Source organism: Papaver somniferum, chromosome 7 (assembly GCF_003573695.1).
Source record: "Papaver somniferum cultivar HN1 chromosome 7, ASM357369v1, whole genome shotgun sequence".
In the NCBI taxonomy this organism is placed as follows: domain Eukaryota; kingdom Viridiplantae; phylum Streptophyta; class Magnoliopsida; order Ranunculales; family Papaveraceae; genus Papaver; species Papaver somniferum.
This window is the reverse complement of record NC_039364.1, coordinates 108102194-108125550: the sequence shown is the minus strand read 5'-3', so window position 1 is coordinate 108125550 and position 23357 is coordinate 108102194. Positions and strand designations below refer to the sequence as shown.

General features: G+C 36.7%; 1 protein-coding gene across 1 annotated transcript; it reads left to right on the top strand.

Moving 5' to 3' along the window:
* The first annotated feature begins 12177 nt into the window (after positions 1–12177).
* Positions 12178–13581, top strand: LOC113292889 (dehydrodolichyl diphosphate synthase 2-like). The gene is made up of 3 exons (XM_026541710.1): positions 12178–12635; positions 12738–12805; positions 12888–13581. The coding sequence occupies exons 1-3, from the start codon at positions 12243–12245 to the stop codon at positions 13354–13356; spliced, it is 930 nt and encodes a 309-aa protein (XP_026397495.1). The 5' UTR covers positions 12178–12242; the 3' UTR covers positions 13357–13581.
* The last annotated feature ends 9776 nt before the right edge of the window (positions 13582–23357 follow it).

The window sequence follows — 23357 nt, the reverse complement described above, 5'->3', positions numbered from 1 at the left end:
GGCACACAACAGTCTGTTTGTTATTTGTTATGTGTGCGCTTTTGTTCAGTCAAGGTTCATCATCAATCGATGACTACTTGAACAGACCAATGTGTACTAATCTTCTGACCGATAAAGCCAGGTCTCCAAGTAATAACTCATGGTTGCGACATATATATCGTTCTACCATGTGTGCTTTTTCAGTAGTGGCCTTCATTCTTAACAAGCCAGTTCTCTAAATAAAACCAGGGAAAATGCTTTATACCCCTAATTTGTTGCCCCACGATGTGTCATCGCATCATTAGTGGCCCAATCCACCACTAATGGACCCCTGTTTGCTCAAGAAGAAGGGAGGTGTTGCCACATCATGGGGATACATCGGGGTATGTAGCAGGGTCGTAAAACCAGTTCTCTAAATAAGTACTTGCCTAATGCATCTGTCATCTGTGTAAGCTAAATCGTTTTCGAAGTAATGAATGCAGCAATGGAGACACATAAGCCTCGGGAACACACTGCTAGGTATTTTTCCATTAATATCAATTTCTTCTTATATAAAGGAGGATCTTTATGCTGATGTGGCTGCATTACAATCATTTTGACTCGTGGTTATGCCACATCACGTACAATTTACATGTCAGCACCGAATCATCTAACAAAACTATTCACAATTATACACCTCTTCGTGTTTTTAGGTTGAGACACCTTTTGACCAAGTGAGTCCAAAGTTAAAAGGAAGGACACCCCACTTCCCAAAAGACATGTTTCTTCGGTGTACAAAAGACATCGAAGTTTGATGCAGGGACGATTCTTTTGGTAGAGACTAGAGAATGAGAGGCATGTCTTCAAATTAGGAGATAACCAGGAGAAAACCGTTTCCTTTCACTTTTTTTCTTCCATTAAGTTTTCAAATGAGATCGAGTCCAAAGTGGCATTAATCTTTCCCATCTTTGATCTTTCAGTTTTTGGTTCTTACTTAATTTTGGTGATCAGTAAGAAATTAATGACATCTATATTTTGGTGATCAGTAAGAAATTAATGACATCTATATTTATTGGTGCATGTATTTTTCCGTGGAAAGAAGAGAAAGTAAGCGTACGTTCAAACAAGAGGTTTGATATTTTTTAAAATTTGTTGATATGTCGTTCCTGATAGCATTCGATAAATCGAATGTCTACATGATTACTGAGAACGGTTTGATAATTAATTGATTAAGAGAAAGATTATTGAGTTACATGACAGACTTGAGGATATATACCCAGACTCAATTCTCTCTTATCCACATTAGTGTCACACGTACATACTGCACACACACAACACATTCACAACTCACACACTCTATGTTATTACCCTCACTCAATCTTAAGTGGTCTGTAAAAGACAACTTGAGATTGCATTCACAACTCACACACTCACACACAAACCAGCAAGGAATAAAGCAGCAAATACCAACAGTAGAAACACCCAAGTTGGGAACTAAAAGCTGCAGGCACGGTTACAACTTTTCACACACAAAAAACAAAATATAGTAGGCTGGTAGTGGTTGTTGCAGACGAAACACGACTGTAGCAGGAGATACAGTAGAAGTTGGCAGAATAAGAAGTGTTGGTGTAGAGAATAACACACACAGGAAGTAGAGAACCACACACACACAAACTTTGGACACTAAGCATGAGCAGTTGGTGCAACAGTAGTATTTGATGCAAATAAAAGGAATGTTGCAGTGGGTAGTTATTTGTAGCAATACCACGGAGCTCATACCTGAGATGGCGCAAGTGAAATAGCGATGCAGCAAGCAAGGCAGTTGGCGTTTCAGGAACATCTTGAGAAATAGCAGGTGTAAACAAGCATCTGTAGGAGTAGTTGAGATAGTATTGCCGAACTAGTTGGTGCAGAGAAAGTCTGTAGTTGCAGGTAGTTAGAGATTGCAAGCACAATGGAAATGAGACTCCTGTTGGTTCTAGCAATAGTCGGAGGTGAACCAGCACTCATAACAGTAGCTCACAAATATAGACAGGTGATGCGAGAATTTGAGTAACAATCCTCATACTAGGAGAAGTGGAGCTGCAGAGCAATATGAGCAATCTAGCATAGCTGCATAAGCAAAGAAACCATTTGATGTATAGTAGATGCACTTGACATAGAAGGGTACCAGGTGAGATTGTAGTAGTAGGTGTTGTAGATAAAAGTAAAGAGTTGTTGATGGAGGAACAGTTGGAGTGAAGCAAAGTGTATGCTGAGAACAGTTGGAAGTAAGATCCTTAAATGTTGTGTAGAAACCCTGCACCAATGTATGCTGAGAACTGAGAAGATATTCCAAAAATACTTGCAGTTCAAATAGACAACTGATGCAGTTCCAAGACTGGCAGTATTTGACAAGTTTAAAAACAACAATAAAGCCTGTAACAGCAACAAAACAACCAGAAAATCTGCAATAAAGTGTGTATCTATGCACTGAATTGTGACACACTAACAGGTAGAGCAGGTAGAGGAATTGTGCAGATAAGAAATGGACCCCTGTAGCCTAGGTAATAACCAGCTGCAACAGCAAATAAACTTGTAGAGTGTAATCAAAGAGCTGCAGTTGATGTAGCTTGAATGTAACTGTAGAAGCATAATGATATGTAACCACCAAAGCATTCTCCTCCAACATGTAACCACTTATCCAACACACTTGAGCTGAATTTAAATGTTTTATCCAAGAACTGTAACTGATGTCCATCAAATAACCTTATTGCAGTACTCATGAAAGTACCCATTGTTATTGTGTAGGAAAAGAAAGGAATACTGAAAAAGATAAAAGATAACTAAAACATGCTACTTCAGAATTGAAAGTAGACTCATCAGAGAGAACATCAGCCTGAACTTAATATAACTCCCAAATTCCAATCCCATAACATCATCTTCAGTTTCATCATTAAACTTGCAAGACAACTCACTCTTGAAAAGAGGACTGTACCAAAGCCAGTACCAATGGGATGAACTGATAATAAGCCAATTAAGCACATATAGTGCAGCAAACACTCATTCCATACACACATCAATACACATCTGTGATTTAAGAGGAGATTTTCCTCACTTTCAAGTGGAACAACTTTAAGCTTCTCTCTTATCTAGACAAGGTGTAGAGGAGATAGGCATCCTCAGACTCAAAAGCGCCAGGTATCAGCACAAGTAGGACTTGATGAAAAAACTAGATGCCGCAATTCTAGTTATGATGAAAAAGCTTTTGAAGACAGCATTGTCTGTTGTTGAGCTAGTGATGTAGAAGCTGAACACATGAGGTTAAAACCTAAAGTAATCTAAAGATAGCAATGAAGATTACCAGCAGAGACTCAAATTTCAGCTGATGAGATACGAGATTCCAATCCTAAACAACCAAACTTGAAATTGGAACAACCAAGAGCTCAAACCCCAAAATTGAGTTTTATATCCAAAATCATGCTTAATCCTCTTGACGACATTGCAATACTAGCATCAGGATCAGATACAACTTTACACTACTCACTATCAGTAATCACAACTCACAAATCTATAAGCAGAATTGATGAAATTAGAAGAACTCAAACCTTATGATTCGTACACTTCAGCTCCAATACGAAAATCAAACTCAGAAACATCTTGTAAAACACAAGATTCTTCAACACATTGTGAGGACTGCCTTGAAGTAAGATATGAGACCAACAACTTCTCAATCTTCTGCTGAATCCAATCGGTGGTTCGACTTTAAGTTTTATCCCTAACTAGACCGTAGTGTAGCGGACTAGAACACGCTCAGACTATCTCGGCATCGGGATTCAAGAGCAGCAGATCTTGATGAAGAAATTAGCTGCAAATACAAGCTAATTATGATGGAAATATTTGGTTGAAGATGAAATTGGAAGATGTTTTGGTTCGAAATCTAGATCTGAGATTCGATTCTTTGTAGGATGAAGAACAATCTGTGGATTTTTTTTTTGATGAAGAACAATCAGAGTTTGATGATGATATGATGAACAGCAGCAGGAGATGAAGAATCAGGTTGAAGCAGTGGAAAAATTGGATTGATACCCTCAGAAATTCATGATTTCTGAGTCTGATACCATGATAGCATTCGGTAAATCAAATGTCTACATGATTACTGAGAACGGTTTAATAATCAATTGATTAAGAGAAAGATTATTGAGTTACAGGACAGACTTGAGGATATATACCCAGACTCGATTCTCTCTTCTCCACATTAGTGTCACACGTACATACTGCACACACACACAACACATTCACAACTCACACACTCTATGTTATTAGTTCCAATAGGAGTTTACTGATCGATTTCTTGGTTGTGAATTTCTATGAACATACATAAGGGAATTTCACTTGACTTTAGTTTCATCACTAGATGTCTATATCGAGTTAGAAAGCATTCATGATTTTGAATTGCATTTCTTTAGGATTGTAAAAGTCTGCCGGCATCCAACTCAAAACCAATTGGAAATGAGTGGAGCGGCCCTTTCATATTATATTTTAAGTTTATTATGCGGAAACTAGTGATGTGGAACTATTGTCCTTTCACAAGGATGCAATTGGAAAGGCGACTGAGGTTTCTTCCGATACGGAATTACAAAGAAAAAAACGGTAAAATTTTCCTCAAAAAACAAATTTCTGTAAGGTTCTAAATTTTATGGTACATGTTCTGCTCTTTCATCTTAAATCCATGCTTAAGTCTCCTGTCTTCCAGTCTTCCTTGGTTCAAATTTTGTACTACCAGTAGTATTGAAAATCGATTCGTAGGAAAATAAAAATATTGTTGCTTGACATTAGATTTTTCTTTCTTTTTTAGATGATCAGGTTTATTGTAAACGGTACGACCGGCTGACCCCAAAAGAGCATGTCCTTTGGGTTACATGATTCAATTCAAATGTTTAAGGGCTTTTAATGTGATCCCCTATTCTGCCCGCAAATCTTCCGATATTCTTCATTTTTCAGAGTTCAATTTTCTATGCATGTAAACAAAACAATTTTGACATTCTATGCACAAAAAAAGTTTAGACAGCAAACCAATCCCGCAATTAGTTAGTTCATGCATGTACGTGGAATCTTAAACAGAACACTGAAGTACCATCTCTAGGGATGAAAAAATCTCTCTCTCGACATTTAAATATTTTTTTCCTTGACGGCAACATTAATCGAATTTGTCGAAAAATGTGTCCAGTGTCCACCTATTTTAGATCGTGTTCTGTCTTAAAAATAATTAAAGATATGGCAATTGACACAAATATGAAGGTGTAATTTTGTAGATATATATGACAAGAACAAGTCCACCAAATCTACAGAAGAAGAAATCGTCTGAAACCCAAGATAGAGGACTGAATTAAGTAACATTTAATTATTTGTTAGATTCGAGACTTAGCAATTCAATTTGTATCGTCTCATGGCCATACATGTAAAATCCTCTATCTTGAATGTAAGGAGAACATGGAGTGGATAATAGGGGATGGAAAACTGATAAGGGTATGGGAGCACATTTGGTATCCAGAACAACAAGAGCTTCTTGTTGAACCAACTGATATCTACCAGAGAATTACTTTCATAGAAGAACTGATGGTGAAAAAGAAAACAAGTGGAACTGGGATGAACAAAAGTTAGCAATATACTTTGGAACACGGGTAGGTGACAAAATTAAGCAAATTAAGATAAATAAAGAAAGAAGGGATTAAATGAAATGGAAGCTGGAGAGAAGTGGGAAGTTCACAACCAGGTCTTTGTACAGGAAATTAATTCATAAAGGTCAACCAGAAAATAGAGAACAAAAGGATTTCTGGAGAAAGATGTGGAGAATGAACACTATCCCAAGAGTGAAAACCTTCCTATGGAAATGTATTCACGATATTCTGCACTTGAATGAAAGAGTAGCCAGGATTCTTCCCTATATTAACAGGATTTTCCCCATGTGTAATAAGGAGGATGAAACCTTAACTCATGTCTTCATGGAATGCGAGTTCACAAGGTCTGTGATAGCATACTTAGGGATTAGTCTAGATTTCTATACTAACAGTCATCCAGACTTTCATAGTTGGCTACATGAGTGGTTCTATAGAGGAGAAATGGATATCTTAAGGAACATTGCATGGGCTGATGTCATGGCAATCATATGCTGGCATATTTGGAAAAACAGATGTGATCTGGTCTTTAAGAAAGTTAAACTGAACTTTAAATCCACAGGTAACAGCATAACCAGCATGGTCAACTGTAGTAGACATAATAGGGGTAGTGAAGAACTAGAGTCCGAAGTACAGATTGTGGCTAATACTAAGGCTCTGGTCACTAACTTACTAAATGTTAAGATCAATATAGCTCTGAGTTCCCGGAGTGATAGGAATGTAGGGGGATAGCACTGATGCTTTCTGATTTTGCAGGTAAGATCTCAGAGGCAAGATGGAGATGCTTTGAAGCAGGAACAGAGGAAGAAATAGAAGATATAGCTGCTTCCATGACGATCCAGTGGGCACGTCAACTTAATCATCCCCATGTTGAAGTTGAGAGTGACACTGTGAAAGTCCTTGAAGCAGTTAGAGGTCCATTACATATGGTGAAAAAAGATATACCAGGATTGTATGCAGGCAACGAGAAGAATTTTTTGGTTTGTATTGGGAACTTAAAAAAACTTAGTCTTATTTCGATGAATGAAAACCACTTGGCAGACCTATTAGCCAAAAGGTGTGTGGAAAAAAATTTGTGTAAGCAGTGGAAGGAACCACACATAAACTCTGTTTTGGTGAGTCTTCTCCAAGAAGGTGAAAACTTGAACTATAGCATGTAACCGCGGGGAATGTCCTGGTTTGTTTATTAAAAAAAAAAAGAATGTAAGTGTTTGAATTTTTGGAATACCACTAATCTTTTAAACTGATGAAGTAATCTTTTCTCTTAGGACTGCTTCAAGTTTTGCTTCATGGTTAACTGTACTTTTTCTTTTTTCTGAAGGAAATTGTCTCATTTATTTATAAAGCAAGTCTTTGCCCCTCATGAATGAAAGGTAAGAAGACCCACATCCTTGGCTTGATACATTTTGGCTAGGAACGCATCTACAAAATACATGAGCAATTCCATAAATATCTCTAGGGACATTAGTGAACCTGATGTTTTGAACACATAAAACCAGATTTTTAGTTGTTTAACGCTCTATTATTTTGATTTGGAACACTAATGCACGTACAAGTCTTTTTCTGAATATTTGTACTTTATTTCCAGATCAAGGTTGCCGCAAGTGAAAATGCAAGAAACGATGAGACCAACAAGTTTCAGGACTGTGGATAAGAAGAACAGTCCTTGCATATGTACAGGACATATCCATGAAGACTGAAGAGCAAATCATAAAGCTCAGATCAAGGTGAACTAGAACCCGAGAATCTATTTACTTCATTTATAAATTCTTGCCACATGCAATCCCTGATCAATTTCAAGTTTGGTTTTCCGGTGAACTCTCTCCTCAACACTTTTGTTGGCTATATCGACACATATTATTGCTTGATTAAACTAAAGCGTAAGCTAGAAATGCGAATCATATAAATAAACTCGCCCCGCGCGATTGCGCGGGCTTACTGGACTTGTAAACATATATATGTGGGGGTTTCTTTTCCAGTTGAACTCTTTTAAATGCTTTATGTGAAGCATCAGTAAACCTGACTAGAACTTCCTCTTCCCTTATCTGTGGGAGTCTTCTACGCAGCAAAACCAGTGGACATATAAAGCCATTGAAAATTATTGGTCCTGCAACTCGCAGCAGAAGCTTGCTGTCAGTGTTCTTGGATACTAATAAAGAACCAAGGTGGGTTGTATATCCGGACTCCTTATAGGTCATTTTGCACTGAACCTGTGCCAAAATAATTTTTATAGAGTAGTATTTTGTAAGTAAATCTGTTAATGGATCAGAGTAGAGCTGGCAAACGGGCGGGTCGGGGCTGGCCCGTAACGGGTTACACAGGTTCGGGTTAACACGGGTCAAAACCTGCGGGTTGATATTATTCACGGGTAGTCATTTGTTCAACCCGTGCCCGTAACGGGTAAAACCTGCAGGTTCACGGGTTAGCCCGTTTCTGGTGATTCAACTCGCCGGAAGCCTATTTCTGATCCATTTCCGGCCACATTCACAATTTCACACCAAAACTTAACAATACTCTTATAAATTATAAATTATATTTACAAAAAACACAATTACATTTTCATAAATTATATTTTCTGAAGGAACACAATTACAATTTCATAAATTATACTTACTGATCATTAGTAGTCTAATACTTCATCAGTAATCAGTATCATTTCAGTTGATTCAGTAACAGACTAACAGTGAAGTCTTGAAGTTGAACAAAGAAAAATACCCTTCAAGAGTAAGACAAGAAGTCTCCAAGACTCCAACAATAAAGATATTAACAACCACTTCCTGCACAAAATATATATTGTGGTTAATCAAAAAACAGTGACAACTATCAGATTCCAAAAAACATCTCCACTATATTTTCTATACAAAATTTGGAGACACTTTGATAGTTTGATAAGTAACTCCTGTCCAAAAAAACATTCTCATTTTCCATGTCTATCTTTGAATTGAGTTGCTCCAACTATTCAATAAGAATCTGTAATTTGAAGGAAAAATAAATGAAACAAAAAAGAAAACAAATCAAGTCAAAAATATGGAATTTGCATAATTACCCCGCTTTATATTGAAGAACGAAGAAGTACTATGCATACTAATTAGACGCATAAGAACTTACATCCCCATCCTCCACTGCCCCGTCCTCCACGACACCAAGTTCAAATCCTAACACATCTTCTCCACTGATTCCATTGTCCTCATCCAAATCTTCTTTTCCTATATGGATAAAAACAATCAAAGTTGTATATGAAATTTAGACATTCACCTAAATAGAAAATTAATGACTTATGCACCAACTGACCAGCAACAACAGTTACAACACCACTTAGTCAGACACACTTACCGATTCCATAAATCCAATCACGAGTAGTTATCACCGCCTCGGCATTTTCAGGTAATAAGGAACTGCGGAATCTATCAATTACCCTTCCACCAATGCTAAATGCAGATTCTGAAGCGACGGTTGAAATAGGAATTGACAAAATATCCCCCGCCATTCTTGAAAGTACTGGAAATCGATGTTCATGGGCCTTCCAATACATTAGGATATCAAATGGTTTATCTAAAGAACATCCATATTTCTCAGAAAGATAGAGATCCAACTCTGACAAGTCACGGTTGAGCAACTGTAGAAAATCCACAGAGCCAGACCCTGAATGATATTTAAACAAAAAGTAAGCAATGGAACTCTAACTCAAATTACAGGATTGAACTAAATTGGCTTGGCAGCATTAAAGATGCTCCAGAACATTACATATCGTCACTCAACTTGTACAGTATAAGAAAAGTAAAACTATTTAACCAAAAAATTAAAAATTAAAAAAAACAGGCCACGTTACATACAAAATACCCAATTTAGAGTACAGAAATACCTCCTAAATTACAACTACTACAGGAGACTTCATTTGCATCCATTGGCTACAGGCATATATGATCTGTTTAGCCAATTTAACATCAAACTTAGATCCTGACAAAGATAAAGCAAAGATCAATCTGATCTATGAGAACTGTCTCCTGTGTGTCCAACTGTCCATAAATGTCTAAACAATGCTAATCTGGATCAGTAATTTATGGTCAGCAGACTCCATAAACATGATCTATAAGTCTCTCTTTTACAGTCTACAGTCTACACATAATAAGAGTGATGATGATTACCAGAGAAAGATTTGTGAAGTTGCTTATACCTGTAACCTGAAGATCTTTGAGAAATTACTGCACCTGGAGGCTGGAGGTCTTCCACAGAATCCACACAATATCAAAAAGAAAGGAACTTCAATTGAAACCTTAGCAGAGAAATTGAAGAAAGGAGTTACTGGACAATCTATCAAGAAATTAACCTCTAAGGCTCTAACAATTCAAATAGAATCAAAGTGATGAAGAAATTCAAATGACCTGAAGATTAATCTGCACCTGAAGGACTTCTACATTCAAAAAAAAAATATTAAATTCAAACCCTAACATCCAAAAAATTGAAAACAAAACAAAAATAAATCAACTTTCGAAAACCATAACATTACCTGATGAGAATTGAAATCAAATTTGAAGAAAGGGGATTTTGATTTTTGAAGATACGAAGAGAAATAGGGTATGAGAAAAGGGATTTTCCAGTTCCCCTCTTTCACTTTCAGTCTTTCTCCCACGAGCCCCGCTTGCTTACACAGAGAACTAGAGAATACTCAACAGTCAAACGACTCTCAAATCCTTCAAGATCGAAGTAGTAGAAGACGCAGAAGAAGAAAGAACTTCGTCTGTGAAGTGAGGCTGCCGCTTGCGGACGAAGAAGACGAAGTAACTAGGGTTTTTTTCTTTTTATACCATGGCTGCATGACAGATAGCCAGGATAGGAGACACGTATGTGAGTTAGTGACACCCGACAAAAATGAACTGCGGGTTAACGGGTTAACCCGTGATTGTACGGTCCGGTCCGGGTTAACCCGTTTATTGACGGGTCACCATTTCTCCAACCCGAACCCGGCTTGTTTTGTAACCAGCCGGTCCGGGTTCGGGTTTTTACGGTCCGGGCACGGGTCAACCCGCGGGTTTCAACTTGTTTGCCAGCTCTAGATCAGAGTATTTAATTGATACTAATACTTTTTGTATTGGCGAAAATGATCACAGTGTTACACATTAAATGGATTCGATTGTTCAAGTAATTGTTTTTAGAATGGAATTACAAGGTCATTCAATTATTGTATTGTAGGGAATCATTCGGTGCAACGCAATCCAAATTTCTTTTCATGTTTAGTTGGATTCAATTACTCCCTCCGTTCCTTTTTAATAGGTTGGTTTCCTAATTGGGAAAGTCAAATGTTACTTTAATTTTCTGGGAACACTTTTCTCTTAATTTCTTTTGATGACAAGTGTCATGGTCACTTTACTTCTTTTACTGACAAGTGTCATGGGGACCATTTCACTTCACTTCTTTTATTGACAAGTATCATGAGGACCACTTTCAAGATTAATTCTCTTAATTTCCTTTAAATTTCTCTAAAAACAAAATCACCCTATTAAAAATAGGATTTCTATCCAAAACAAATACGTCCAAGTGCCAAATTCCTGCAAAAGGAAATTGATTATACAATTTCTTTTGGATTCGAGATCGGACAAACCAAGGGAAGACACGCTGTATGTTCGGAACCGACTTTTCCAAAAGATCGTACCCATAAATTCCTGCTTGCATAGAAATTTGTGTACATAAACTAGTTTTTAAATAAAAGTCTTTGTGATGCACCTAAAAAGAGAGACACGATGCCCATTGCTCGCATCATGATCCTAGTTAGCAATGCGGGATTCGGCAAACGTACGGAACGGCAAACGTACGAGTATTATACGGTTTTGTAAAATCCAGATTCGGTCCAAAATTCGGTCAACGGGACGTGATTCGTCACTAATTCGGAACGGCATACGTACGTGTATAATTCGATTTATAAATGTGAGTTCGGCTCTGAAAATTCGGTATCTATATATAACAAACAATTTGTATTTATAAGGTCATAGACCAATTTTTATGCATATGTGTGAGTTATTTAAGGAAAAAATAAACTCAATATGAGATATTAATAATATATACAACATTAGTTATCCAAAAGGACGTCGTATGGTGGTTTAGATGCTTGGTTAGTGAGTTTGAGATCTCTCTCACCTTCACCTTCAAATCTCTTCAGTCGTTTTTGTTTCATAAAAATTACAACACGTCTAATATTCGGTCGTGTATGTTCGGGAGGCAGTAAAGCCCAAAAAGTGGAGTATTTGAAAAGTAAAAGCTAAAGAATTTATGGCGAATTAAGCGGACGTATCATTCGGGATACGTAAAATTCGTGAACGATTCGCGAATAATCCGGGAATGCCACATAATACGCGACTTGGGTTCGGAGTTGCAAACGTACGCCAATAAGACGGTAAAATTCGTGATACGGAAAAATTCGCGAATGATTCGTGAATCATTCGCGAACTTACTAACTAGGATCATGATTCGGGGGAAAAAAGATGCTAATTATTTGACTTTGAGAACTTCTAGGTAACCTGAATATGAAGGAAAACGGAACAGAAAAAGATCCATCGAACTACAAAAACAGTCGCGAATAAGTACTGCTACTCACAATTAGTACTATAAGATCAGTAGTTCTCTATTTTCTCAATGATCAATATTCTTATATTTGTAGTACTAGTAGTAGTTATAATAGTAGCAGAAAAGTTTCGTAGATCTTTTACGTCTCTTCTATTCAAATCATCATCTTTTTCTAGTACCAAACGGGCCGAAAAAAGTATCAGCAAAGTTGTTTCCAGTGATGCGAAGTTTTTGTTAGAAGACAAACTGCCCGCTGGTTTAAGCCGTGAAACTATTCCAAAACATGTAGCAGTGATCATGGACGGCAACCGAAGGTGGGCGAAAAAGAAAGGATTGGAACCCATGTTAGGCCATGAATCCGGTGCTCGGAGCCTTGTAAAACTTCTTCCTCTATGTTGTAACTGGGGTATCAAGGTCCTGACAGTGTATGCTTTCTCTACTGAGAATTGGATTCGACCTCGAGTTAGTCATCTCTCTCTCTCTCTCTCTCTCTCTCTCTCTCTCTACTTTCTGCTGCGTTTTTTGAGATTTCTGTGTCATGAATAACCTGAATTGTATTTTCAGGTGGAGGTTGACTTCTTAATGAAATTGTTTGAGAATATTTTAAAGGAAGAACTGGAATTTTTTATGAGGTAATTGAATTCTTAATTCTCATAATTTCACTGCATCTTGCAATTAAGCCATCTCGTAACGCTATGAACTTACCTGTAACAGGCAAGAGGTCCGAGTTTCTGTAATAGGCGATTCCTCGAAGCTTCCAAGATCATTACAAAAAATTATAGCAACGGTAACGGAAACCACCAAAAGGAACTCAAGTTGTCATCTGATTATGGCAGTTAACTATAGTGGAAGAGCTGACATTGTACAGGCATGTCAGAGTATTTCTAACAAAGTAAAAGATGGTTTGATTAAATCAGAAGACATCGACGAGGGTCTAATCAATCATGAATTGGAAACAAAATGTACAGAATTTCCATACCCTGATCTACTTATCAGGACAAGTGGTGAGCTTAGGTTGAGTAATTTTTTAATGTGGCAATTGGCTTACACTGAACTTTACTTTGATGAGTCCTTCTGGCCTGATTTTGGTGAGAAACAATTCGTACAAGCATTACATTCATTTCAACGAAGACAGAGAAGATTTGGTGGTCAAGACGGGGACAAATTGGTATGCGAATCTTAATTAGCAATACATTTGTTTTTGATTATTGTCATAGGGAAAGCCAAAAATTATGGGGAAAGCTGACTTTAGTCGGAGTAAGTTGACTCAGAGCCAATGAATAGATAAAACACAATGTCGTCTCCTATCTATGCTTTGGTTGTGTAACTTTCCATACATGCCGGACTACCTATAAAATTGCATAGCATCACCATTAACCAAAATTCTAAAATCTCTTTTTGTAGATAAACTCAGTCAATATTTAATTAAATTTTTGTTACTCGAAGAACATTGTTAAACTTTCAAAACCATCCCAATTTGCTACCTCTACTTCTACACGGTGGTAAATAATTGAAGTTCTAATCAATTTACCTACATCACCAATATGCTTCAAAGTATCTTTACATCAATCAATATCAAATCTTATGACTGCTTTTTTTTTCCAATGTTTATTGTTTCAATGGTGAATCTCGTGAAACTGGGGTTAATTTTCTCGATGATGGCATGATGCAGAGGAAAACTAAAGGTAAGCTTTAAGTATTAGATCAATTTAAATTTATGAGAATAGATTCATGAGAATCAAAGGCGCGAAAGACTTGGGATGATTATTTTTTATTTATTTTTTGGAACATGGGTGCATATTCATGTTACTGTAATAATGATGATCTTGGAAAATCGGTAAAAACTAAAGATGAATAGAGTTTTATATTTCCTCCCGTATTGACCAAAAATCAACTGCTTATGACCAAAGTCAGCTTTCCCCTCAAAAGAATTGGCTTTCCCTATAACAAAAATCTTGTTTTTATCAACTTACAACAACTTTGCAAGGTTGCTACAGATTCAGGTACCAATTTATACGGGGATTACCAGGGTAGTTGGTACAATGATACCCTTCCAAATCCCTTATACCCCTTCCAAATCCCAACAATAGGAATGGCATTATTCAAAAAAGAGGTGTTGAAGGATGAGGTTATTTGAGTGGTATAAGAATGACACTACCATTAGGCTGGTAACCAGAAGAATCACCACTTGTTTGATCTCCTTGTGTTACATTGAAATCCAAAGAAGCAGCCTCATGAGAAGAATTATTATAGATATTATGATCCGCCATAGATTGATTAGTAGGGGATGGAATGTATCATAGGGATTAACAAATTGTTGGGATATATCAACATGGTTGGTTTCAGTGATTAAAGAAAGGTGATCAAGATTGGTTATGGGTGGACAAAGGGTATTATAATCTGGTTCAGGAGATTCGTTAATCACCGAAGATGGTAGAGTAGACAAGGTAGCACTAGCTTGAGAAGATTTAGCAGTTGTGGTGCGTCTTCTAGCATCATCACGCAGATTGATTTTCTTTTTTAAGGTTACTGATAACATCATGTTCAGCAGCTAGAGATACAACCTCATCTCTAGATAAGTTAGTTGTCTGAGAAGTAGTGGCTTTTGTCTTATATCTCTTGGATGATTACTTCAGATCCATAGGATGGTTGACTTTAGCTTGGTCAAAATCCCTTGACTCCAAGTTGACCAATTTGTGGATGATTGGGAGGCCAACTCACATTATTCTTCTCTATTTGGCAAGCTTCATAGATCTTCAGGGCTGGAGATATACTAGTAAAAGGACCCATGTTCGGCTTTTTGTAGATGGAGTTAGTATCCTAATTAGAATCATGATATTGCACAACAACTGCTTTACCCCTAGACTTTGAAATATAGACTTCCTTCTCTTCTGACATAGCAGTATCATTGACAAACTGAGAAACTGGGTTTTTTTGTGGAGTCCCCACAGTATCCATTATAGGGGTGGCTTTGGTTGGCGGTGATGGCATCCATATGTAACAGTGATTCTAGTGGAGGAGCTAGCCTGAGCTGGTGAACGGCTAAGATTTTCATCAAAAAAAAAAACGGCTAAGATTTTCCACACGCACCAAATTAGGTTTGATTTTAGTGCATGTGCTCTCCTTGTGATCAATGATCCCACATGAATAGCAGAATGATCTTGGAACCATAAAGTATCTGCATTCAATGAGAAAAGGTTGAATTCTGCCTCTTGTTACTAAAGGAATATCTGTTAGTAGAGGTTTTTGGACAACAATTCTCACACAGATCTTCATATTTTTCTTGAGAGGATGGTTTCCATATGGTTCCTTAGCTTCAATGAGTTCACCCAGCTCAAAGTTTTGATTTTTTAGATCTTTAAATTCAGTATATTCCTTAGGAACATTGCACAGCCCCAGCCACATAAGCTCTTCGGTGAAAGCTGTTTGACAATTATTTGGCCATCCAGTGGGAGGAACAACATGGGGCACTATAAGATAACTGCAGGCATACCAAGGTCTTTGATCATTCACTCTATTGAAACTTGAAATCCACTTCGGGTAAGAAATGTATAAGGATATTATTATTTTACCCACTAAAGGTAGTGCTAGTAGGAGTTTGAACTAGAGGTCATTGACAGAATGGAACCAAAAACTAACTACAAATATGACCAATCATGCACTATTTCCAATTGTTATCATTTTCAGCAACAACCACAGCTTTATCTATTAAGACATGTTCAATTAAGGAACAAAGCAATTTGGTAGGTATGAAAAGTTTTTTTCAGACATTTGAGTAGAGAGATATTGAACTTCTTTATCAGTAGAGTAAGGTAGAGAAGATTGAGGGTGAACTTGTAGTTTAGGGAAACATGGGTTTAGAGGAAAGGAGTGTAGATTGATAAATGATGAAGTTACAGGAAATAGTGAATAAATAAACAACTAGAGGATGTTTAAAATGAGTGGTAATGTGTAGTTTGGAGGAGAGGGTTAAAGAATGATAAATTTAGTTTCTCGTGTTAAGACAATGATATGTCACTTGTGTAAACTGGAGGAGCTGAACCGAGAGAGCCATATCATTCTTAAAAATAGGCTTCTTACAGATAACATAGGAGATTGAGTAAAGGTCAGGTGTTTGAAGTGGTGTAAGTTCATAAATTTCGTCAGAAGCATGACGACTGTAGTCTTGGAAGCTAGCAGAAGTGGAGATGCAATTAGCATTTTTGCTTAAGGAATGATCTTTTACTCTAACTTTGGCACATGGGTTATCAGTGGAATGTCAACTTCTATTGTTGATGTAGTTGCACGACTTCAATTTTAAACTGATAATGTTGGTGTAGACAATAGAGATTCTCATCGTATGAAGTTGTTGCTTATTATAAAGCAGATATTTATGGTGGGTGTATTTTTTTATACCTCTAAAAAAGCCATACGGGACAACTCCAATAAATGTGGCAGTATTATGAGAGAGAGAAAGTTGTCCATTATGGTACTTGGTTGCTTGTGACCAAAAATAGGCGTATTTGTCCAAAAGGTTAAGGTGTTTTAGGTAATGAAATTTGTTCAGGTGAAGGGTACATTGCATGTTCCTAACGTGTAAGCCATAGAGGATCATAGTGCCTCTCAATAGGTGCTACAAACTTTGAATCTGCAAATAATCAATAAAGATTATTAGTGCAACATAAGAGACCATGCAGGGTAGATACTCACTAGTGCCCCTCTTAATGACAATGTCGTGGGAATATAATCGATAGGAAAGGTCTAGATACGTTTTGAAAATATGATTAGACACGAAGTAATGATGGATTTTGAAAAAATACATATGAAATTGAATTAGAAGGTCTGCCAGAGGACGCAACGTTTAACCATGCGCCATAAATTGTCATTTATAGTTAGTCTACCCAGGCTATTTAATGGTGAATATGTGATAAACTGACTTTTAGTCCAAATTATACCCACGAAGGAAAGAAATCAATAAATATTAAGAGAGAAAACAATGGCGGAGAATGAGAGTAATCCGGTGAACGGAAACAACAATGAACCACCACTAGATTCGTCAGAAATGCAACATGCAAAAAGAGCAATTGAGAGTTTGACGAGTGCTGAGATGGAGAGATTAATCCCCTTTCTAAATCAGGAAATAGCCAGAAAGAGAGAGCAAGAGGAATTTGAGCGGTTAAGAATCGAGAATGATGAAGAGTTTCAATTATGGTTGAGGAAGTACGATGCGATTGATACGCGACGAGCAAGAGAGAGGCGTGAGAGGACGGGTGATTGGAAGTATTCATGGAATAAAACCATAAGTGTGACTGAGAATGACAGTAAATGTGAGGAACAACAGCAAGTAGAAGATGAAGAGGAGGCCAGTGATGCATTATTTGATTTTGAGGAGATTGCAAGAGAGGCTGAAAGAAAGAAAGCGAGGCAGAAACAAGTTGAGGATATGATGTATAGATGTTATCTGGATGAGAAGAAAAACCCGTGGAAATTTTCTCGAACCATGTCAGGAGATACGATGAAAATAGGCTTAGTTTCAAAAGATCTTTTTGTTTGACAACTTGAATTTTGACTAATCTTGACAAACATGGAGTTATAGTGGAACAAGCTAGTAATCGGAGTAACATTGGTTGTAATATGTTTTCTTTCAGTTGTTAAGGATGTAATTAAAACTGCTTTGTCTAGTACCTTTTGTTATTGATTTCTTTGAATATAATGGTGTTTATCTGTGAGTGAGTGAGCACATAAGGTGATTGGGTTAGTAAATCTGGTAAATTTGTTGAAGAATGGGATGAGCAGGTTCTTGATAAGGCTTAGAAAAAGATGAATTTGCTTGAATTTCATGACCGGGAAAAACAGATTCAAAAATTCTTTAGAACTTGCTTACGTCATGCTGATTTATCATACCTTCTATTAGTCTGTTACTATCTTTGGTTGGTTGAATATCAATTATTGTATGGTTAAATTTCAATCTGATTTGGCAAATTGAAATTGGACGAGAATATCTATTTTTAGATCTCCCATCCACACCCACATTATCTATTTTCTCCGTTCTGAAGTTATTTTAGCTTTATTTTCGATTTTGTATCCCATTACTAAATGACAACTGTATTAAAATTTATATTGATACAACTACCACCATTGGACATACTTATCAAAGAAAATGTTATTTGTAATCAATGTTAAAAAAACCTCCCTACTTTGAGGCCTAGGCATTTTATTTGAGACCAGCTGCCACTACGAGACAAAAACGGACATTTAGAAGTAAAATGGAAAACCCCTTATCCAGCTATTTTACTTAATGATGTTAACTATTTGACTAATTTACCCCTTATCCAACTATTTGACTAATTTATCACTGATTAATTAGTGTTAATTCGGGTGATTAATTGATGTTTAATCATGTTAACCTAGAAATCAATTAATATTAAATCATCATCAAAACATGTAAAAATTTGATTTTTTTGAAAAATCTCAACCCAGAATCGGTATACATTCATGCACTTGTAAACCGATTCTATGAATCGGTTTATAAGACTTTGAACATAGACCTATTGTAAAATTTAAGAGTTTCTCTATGATTTTTCGCAAGAATCGGTTTACATAAATGCCCACGTAAACCGATTGTAAGTCTGGCATTTCTTTGACTATTTTTCTCATAACTTCTCCGTCCGACGTCGAAATGACCTCATTCTTTTTACGTTCAACTCGTACTTTCATGCTCTATAATGTATATATAAAGATAAAAATTTCAGGTTTTTGCAAAAATTCAAACATGGTTAATGAATTAGCGTATATCAATTGTTGTTGATCATCAAACACGAAGAACATCAAACCAAGAATCAGTTTATGTAGGTGTACCATATCCACCGATTATGAGCAATGTTCTTCGTGTTTAATGAACAACAACAATCGGTATAAGTTAATGCATATAACAACCGACTGTGGTTGATTTTTAGAAAATTTGATGAGGAAATTTGAAAGTTTGATACTTAAACCATTTATCAATTTCTTTTTAAAGGAACGGATTAATGAGATTTAACTCAATCATTCGAATTGTTTTTCGCCGAAAATATTGTTTGAAAAAACAAAAATGGAAAACTGAATTGTTATTTGACATTAAGTTTTAGTTTTTGATTTTGATGGATTGAGTTTTAGTTTTTGATTAAATATTGTTAATAGAAATGATTTAGGTTTTCGTATTTGTTTTAGATAATTGTAATTATTAAGTTTGTGTTAAGGGTAATTTGATATTTTAACACACTTAGACACCACTGTTAGAGCATTGCTCGGTCGAACCCGCATGCGTTGCTATCTCAAGCATGTTTGTCAATGTTAGTGATCAAAACTATAAGTCTTGATTTCTAGTCTACTATAGCTAAGGTCTCGGACTAGGATAGAAAGTGTAGTTGAGCTCAAGAACTCCATGGCAATCATCATACAAGACGAAGGACTACTCAAGGAGCCGGTGGATCCTCATCGACTAAAAGGTATGTGGAGACTTGAACTTATCTATCACTCAAAAGTCTATTTATCTCATATCTTGAGACAAAAGTTGTTTTTGCTATATAGACTTAGATTATACACATTTCTATTTCGAGTCGAGTTTATCCCGCCTATCTATTTCTAGAAATATGTTTTGGTAAGCTTTCGCTTTAGCCAAGTTCATCTTTACCTAGTGAGAAAGTCATGACAAGTTTCAATCACTTTGAAAATTTCTTACTTTGACGAAAAATAGTTTGTGAATAACAACTATAGAATATCAACGTCCTCTAAGAATGTTTCAATGATTGAAATGAGAGTTTAGATAATATAACCATTGGAGGATATAAGCATTGTTGTGGAAACACATATATGTATAATTCCTTATTCTTTGAACCGAAGTTTGCGAACTTTGTTGATCAGGAGAACCGGAATGGTGGCGTGAGCCAAGTCCGCGAACTCAGACCGCGAACTGGCGGAAGTTCTCGACCCGAGAAATTCTGCTGGAGTTTGTGAACTCCGTCCGGGAACTTAAGTCCGCGAACCCAGTCCGCGAACTTGAGTAGGTTATATCTAAAAACAATGTTTGTGAACTTATTCTTATATAAACTAAGGAATGCAAATTGCAAACCGTGGCTATATAGTTCATGAACAAATTCAGGTGAATCAAATTGTTTTTGCTTCAATTGTGTCTTGTGTAGTTACACAATCTTTCCTTGCAATTGAACAACTCTCTAACTAGTTCATTTGAGTCACTTGAACTAGTTATGGTGAAGAAGAATATGGTTGATATGAAAGTGATCATATGGCTAACCATTTGGTTGACTATTGTTGAACCAACAAATGTACAAGTTTGGGTACGGTTACACAAGCCTAGAAAAGTGCATTTCATTTGTGTGTAACAAGCTAGTTTTCGATCTAACGGTTGAAAGATATTAGCTTGAATCTAATCAGGTTTTCATCTAACGGTGAATATTGAATGTTTTGTTACCAAGCTGACATTGATTGCAAACCCTGATTTGAAAGACTATATAAGGGAGAACTCTAGCAACTGGGAAACCTAATCCCCACACCATCTGTGTGATACTAGTTGTGCTAAGCTAGAGTCGATTCTCCTTTAACCTTTGGTTTCTTCTTCTAAACCAGGTTAACGACTTAAAGACTTCATTGGGATTGTGAAGCCAGAACGATACTACTTTCTTGTAGTTGTGTGATCTAATCTTGTTGTTTCTATCGTACGAGTACAATTTTAATAATTGGCTTGAGATTGATATCTCTGATAGGAAAGATATAAAAGAAATCACAAACATTTCGTCTCATCGTTTGTGATTCCGCAATATCTTTTTTCGCTGCGTCGATTAAGATTATTGTGAGGTGATTGATAATACTAGGTTGTTCTTCGGGAATATAAGTCTGGTTAATGAGTTGGTTCATGTTCACCTTGATTTATCAAAAGACGGAACAAAACTCGTAGATATATTCGTGGGAGACGGATTTATCTATTACCGTAGACTTTTCTGTGTAATACATATTTGTTTATTAAAGTCTTCGACTTTGGGTCGTAGCAACTCTTAGTTGTGGGTGAGATCAGCTAAGGGAATCAAGTACGTAGCATCCTGCTGGGATCAGAGACGTAGAAGCATAAATTTACCTTGGATCAGTGTGAGATTGATTGGGGTTCAACTACAGTCCAGTCCGAAGTTAATTTGGAGTAGGCTAGTGTCTGTAGCGGCTTAATACAGTGTGTGTTCAAACTGGACTAGGTCCCGGGGTTTTTCTGCATTTGCGATTTCCTCGTTAACAAAATTCTGGTGTCTGTGTTATTTATTTTCCGCATTATATTTTGTTATATAATTGAAATATCACAGGTTGTGCGTTTTTCAATCAATTAGAATATCCGACCTTTTGGTTGTTGATTTAAATTGATTGACACTTGGATATTGGTCTTTGGTACCATCCAAGTTATCTATCTAGTATTTGATAAAGACTCGCAGATTTCTATTTGCTTGAGTATATATCAAATCGAGAGATTGAGATATAAACTCTTTGATATACTTTTTATCTAGATTGAGTATGACTGTCTAGTTGATTCTCTAGAAAGTATATTGGAGTTTGTCCATACAGATTACTAAGCGAAATATTGGGTGTGGTTGTTGTACCCCCACTTTTTCAATTGGTATCAGAGAAGGCAAACACGTTTAAGACCTTGCAAGTCTGTGTTTGTAGTGATCTGACTCTATGGACAGAGGTGTTATCTCAATTAACGTACCACCAGTCTTCAATGGCTCTAATTACTTATGGTGGAAAATTGCTATGCGAGCTTTTCTTCAAGCATGTGATTTTCAATCATGGTTATATGTTGTTAATTTCTATAATGCTCCCGTCGTGGCAGTTGGAGATGTAAACGTTCCCAAAGATATTGGTGAATACACCCCTGCCGAGATAAATGCTGCAAAGCAAAATTCCGACGGTTTGAATGTCATCATACATGCCATTACCCCAAATCTTCAGCACTATGTGTCAAATTGCACGAGGTCTAAAGATGCGTGGGATATCTTAGAAACTGTATTCGAAGGAAACTCCAGTGAAAAGGAAGCTAGGCTTCAAAACCTTAATTCCGATTGGGAAAACCTTCGTATGACAGATGAAGATATATTTGATGAGTTTAATCACAGAGTGTCTGAAATTGTTAATGCATTTTTTGCATTGGGTAAGACTATTCCTGAAAAGGACATTGTGATGAAAATTCTCAGATCGCTGTCATCTAGATACGATTCTAATAAGCATGCCATCGTTAAGGGAAATAACCTTGATAATCTCTCCAGAAATACGCTGGTTGGGAAGCTTAAGATCTTTGATCACGAACATTCATCCAAAACTAAGGATGTTGCGTTCAAAGCACAAAAGGACACTAAATTACTTGATAAGAGTAAAAAAGTGTATATCTCTGAAGATGATCACTCTGAGACAGATTCATCAGATGAAGATCTTGACAAGTCGGTCTCGATGATCACAAGACAGTTTAGGGATCTTCTGTTAAAGATAAGTAAACGGTTCTCCAGAGATAAGCCTAAAGCATCAGTTAAACCTCATAATCGTATTCCTCCTAAAAACAGGGAAACAGATGAAACTGATGATGAGGATATGCCTCGGTGCTTTAAGTGTAAGGGATTTGGTAATTTTGCAAACGAGTGCCTAAATCGTAGAAAATACACCGGGAACAAAGGTCTTGCTGCAACTCTTGATGAAATGTCTGACAACTATGATTCTAATGAAGACGAGAAATCAAGTGTTGCACTTCTTGGTGAAAATATTTATTTTGATAATTGTAGCAATACATACATCAATCTCGATATTCTTTTAGAAGAAAACCCAACTAATCTGGAAGAAAAAATTGACCCATTTCTTGGAAACTCTGTTTGTAATGTTTCAGGTTCCACCATGTGTCTAACAGCGTGCACATCTCAGAAGCCTGACTTTTATCCTAGTTTGGCATGCTCATATTGTTCTCTAAAGGGTCATGAACTTTCAAAGTGTTACAAGTACAAACACCATTTGAGGCACGTCAACAAACTTCAACGAAGAGCAAATCATTTAGCAAATAAGCTTAAACTTGCTCAGAAGACCGCTGAGGTATGTAGGATTTTATCTTCGTCTAAGAAGTTAGTTTCCAAGAATAAACCAAGACCATTAGAGAAGAAAGGATGGTCGAGTCATTTTGATAGA

Coding starts and splice junctions, on each gene's coding strand:
- LOC113292889 (XM_026541710.1), top strand. CDS start 12,243: ATGATCAATATTCTTATATTTGTAGTACTAGTAGTAGTTATAATAGTA. Junction 12,636..12,737: donor AGAATTGGATTCGACCTCGA/GTTAGTCATCTC, acceptor TTGTATTTTCAG/GTGGAGGTTGACTTCTTAAT. Junction 12,806..12,887: donor GAACTGGAATTTTTTATGAG/GTAATTGAATTC, acceptor TACCTGTAACAG/GCAAGAGGTCCGAGTTTCTG.